General features: G+C 45.0%; 1 protein-coding gene across 1 annotated transcript; it reads right to left on the bottom strand.

The window, feature by feature from the left end:
* Positions 1-320: 320 nt before the first annotated feature.
* LOC117486388 (tripartite motif-containing protein 16-like) lies at positions 321-2,968 on the bottom strand. The gene has a single exon (XM_034134810.1). It carries the CDS (start codon positions 2,830-2,832, stop codon positions 1,171-1,173), a length of 1,662 nt encoding a protein of 553 aa, XP_033990701.1. The 5' UTR covers positions 2,833-2,968; the 3' UTR covers positions 321-1,170.
* Between the last annotated feature and the right edge of the window lie 439 nt (positions 2,969-3,407).

Raw genomic sequence — 3,407 nt, 5'->3', positions numbered from 1 at the left:
GACCAACAAACTAACATATAGTATAAAACAGCAGAAAATACTCATGATACCCTAGAACTCTGCGTACTGTAAGTAGCCTACAGTAAAAGTACTTAGTTATAAGAAGTGATTGGTTAAGCTGGAGAGTGACGCCCCCGATCACTTATTGAGAGGAGAGAGAGAGTAGTAACATGTAAATAGTAAATGAAGGAGTAAAGACGGTCTTCCTGGTTGAACTTGCGCTGAGCTTCATTTAGTCTCAGATCACTTCCACATGTTCTCCATCAGCTTCGTATGGCACCTTGGACATAACACAAGAAGAACATCCTGTTTTTGTTTTGGAAAGACAAACCTTTATTAATGATCTAAACATTTCATTTGATCACACATCCCATCAGTAAAGTCTGTTCAATGATTTCATGATCAGTTTCACTTTATCCACACCATGTGTTTCATCTCAGCTATTTCAAACAGAGTCATACATGATTTCCTTATTGATTATTAACATGATAAGTTATGTTCTATAAAACATCAGAGTACCCACTTTCTATTTGGACAACAACAACAACAACAACAATTAGTCTGCAAAACAATAACATTTTATTTCCCAAGCAAAGACTCTAAGCTATTTACAGGAGAATAATGAATGATGGACTTATTGATTATGATCATGACAGTAAGTAATATCATTTTAAATAAACATGTGATGATGAAATAAGTGTTATAACCATCTGGGAACTCATTTGTAGTTAATTTGGGCAACAATAACATTTAATCTGTCTAAATAATACATGTGATTATAAATGCCTCTATTGTTTTAGAAAGTGGGCAGAATAAAATGTGTACAATAAAAGAAGCTCTGCTGCTTTCTCTCTGAAGACTCGTGCATTACAAGAGAAACAACAACATGAATCAAAAGAAATATCCAACACATATTTAGAGCAAAGTTTACATATCAGTTCAGGTGAACAAGGATCCTCCTGAGCAGTGACAGCCTCCATGGCTACACAGGCACAGGAAGGAGCCGGAAGAAAGTCCAACCTTTACAGAACAACTCATGAGGAGATGTTGAAGCACATCCCATCATGTTTGATTGACAGCTGATCTCTGCACAGTGAAGACATGAACAATCAGCTCTGATGGACACACGGTGAGTTTAAGAAGTAGAAGAGTTCCTCCAATGACTTCAGGCTATTTGAGTTTACAAAACTCAGCAGTGTTTCCATAATCATAACAAAGCCGAACTCCAGCATGTAGCGGCTGAGTGAATGTGGTCTGCACTCTGTGGAGGAGAGTCATGGTTTCAGAGACGCTGTAGAAGGACAGAATACCTGCTCTGTGATCCAGGTACACTCCTACTCTGGAGGACAGAGGACCTGAGACGGGAGTTTTGATACTGTTGTAACGAAATGAATAACTGTTTTGGTCACACTCTAAGGACCAAGATTTGTCATTGAGTCCAAATACACTTCCCCCTGCTCTGCTGATATTCTTGTATGCGACTGCTACACGAACTCCTGTCCCTCTCTGCTCCACCTCCCAGTAACAACGTCCAGTCAGACTCTCTCTACTCAGGACCTGAGACCATGCAGTGAATCTGTCTGGGTGACTAGAATAAGACTGTTGTTGTTTCATGAGTGTTGCTTTTCTGCTCCCCTCAGATAATACCAGCCGTGTGTATGCTGTGTTTGGATCCAGAGTGATCTCCTGTGAATATTGTAAGAACCCAGCTCTGGTGGTGGGCTCTGCTGCTGACAGTAAAACCTCCACCTCAGTCGGTGAGACGTTTGTCCATTCCTCTCTCAGGACGTCCTGTAGTTTGTCTCTGACTGCTGACAGGGCCGCCGTCACGTCCTCAAAGTAGCTCAGAGGACGGATGTTGATGCTGGAGGAGTGTGTAGGTTCACTGAGGGCTGACAGTGAGGGGTAGCTGTGCAGAAACTGGTTGTGATCCTCTGTGTGAGACAGCAGCTTCAGCTCAGCGTCTCTCCTCTTCAGCTCAGAGATCTCCTGCTCCAGCTTCTCCTGAAGTTCTTTGACTCGACTCACTTCTCTCTTCTGCTGGGATCTGAGCTGCTGCTTCACATCAGAGCTTCTCTTCGCCATGAGACGGATCAGCTCAGTGAACATCTTCTCACTGTCCTCCACTGCTTTATCAGCAGAGCCATTGACGGCCTCCACCTCCTGCTGAAGCAGCTTCACCTCCTTCTCTCCGTCCTGGATTCTCTGCTGGATGTTTAGTCGACTCCCCTCCAGCTCTCTCTGCCTCTCAGTCCTCTCTGCAGCAGCTGACACCGTGTCGTGGCCTTTGTGTTCGTCCACAGAGCAGAGATAACAGATACACTGCTGATCAGTGCGGCAGAACATCTTCATCACCTCGTCGTGACGAGAGCAGATGTTCTCCTGGAGCTTCTTGGAGGGCTCCACCAGCTTGTGCTTTTTAAAGACAGGTAATTCATAATGAGGCTGGAGGTGTTGATCACAGTAAGAGGCCACACACTGCAGACAGGACTTACAGGCTCTCAGCTTCCTCCCAGTGCAGACATCACAGGCCACATCTTCAGCTCCAGCATAGCAGAGATCAGCAGGAGCAGGTGGGGGTCCAGTCTTCTTCAGCTCCTCCACTAAAGCTGCTAACATGGTGTTCTTCAGCAGGACAGGCCTCGGTGTGAAGCTCTGCCTACACTGAGGGCAGCTGTGGATCTTCTTCTCATCCTCTCCGTCCCAGAAGCCTGTAATACACTTCATGCAGTAGCTGTGTCCACAGGTAGTAGTCACCGGATCCTTCAGTAGATCCAGACAGATGGGACAAGATAACATTTCCCGCTCCAGCTGAACTCCTTTCTGCGCCATTTCACCTCTCAGTAGCAGCGAGTGTGTGAGTTTCACTTCCTGAGAGCTGAAACTAGTGAGACAGCTGATCTGAACAGGATGTGTGTGGGCGGTGAATGTGGCCTATCAGCTCTTGTTCTTTATCCACATGTTGGTTACACCCCTCCTCCTCAGTGTGGATCTGAAGGGGAGGAACCAGGAAGTACAGAGTGGAGCTGGCTGTGTCTGAGAGCAGGAAGAAGAGGGAGGGCTTATCAAACTCTGAGTCATTCAGGACGAGGAGCAGCGCTCAGACTCTGACCTACAGAGCCTCGGTTACAACCTGCTCTTCATTTGAAAAGAGCTTTTAGTTGTAAAATAAGTTGGTAAACTTACAAAATCTGAAGGAGGTTAAATACTTGTTTCCTCCACTGTAAATGTATAGCCTCAATGTCCTGAGATAGCTGATTGATTTAATAGTTGGATGTACAGTAAGTCGTTTTTTACTGTAAGTAGTAGTAGTAGTAGTAGTAGTAGTAGTAGTAGTAGTAGTAGTAGTGGTAGTAGTATTGTGTGTGTGTGGGGGGGGGGGGGGTTATATAGAAATCCTTATCCTG

Source organism: Trematomus bernacchii, unplaced genomic scaffold (genome assembly GCF_902827165.1).
Source record: "Trematomus bernacchii unplaced genomic scaffold, fTreBer1.1, whole genome shotgun sequence".
Lineage (NCBI taxonomy): Eukaryota > Metazoa > Chordata > Actinopteri > Perciformes > Nototheniidae > Trematomus > Trematomus bernacchii.
This window is presented reverse-complemented; position numbering and strand designations above follow the sequence as displayed.

Excerpts from the sequence above, each read along its gene's own strand:
- LOC117486388 (XM_034134810.1), bottom strand. The coding sequence starts at position 2,832 with ATGGCGCAGAAAGGAGTTCAGCTGGAGCGGGAAATGTTATCTTGTCCC.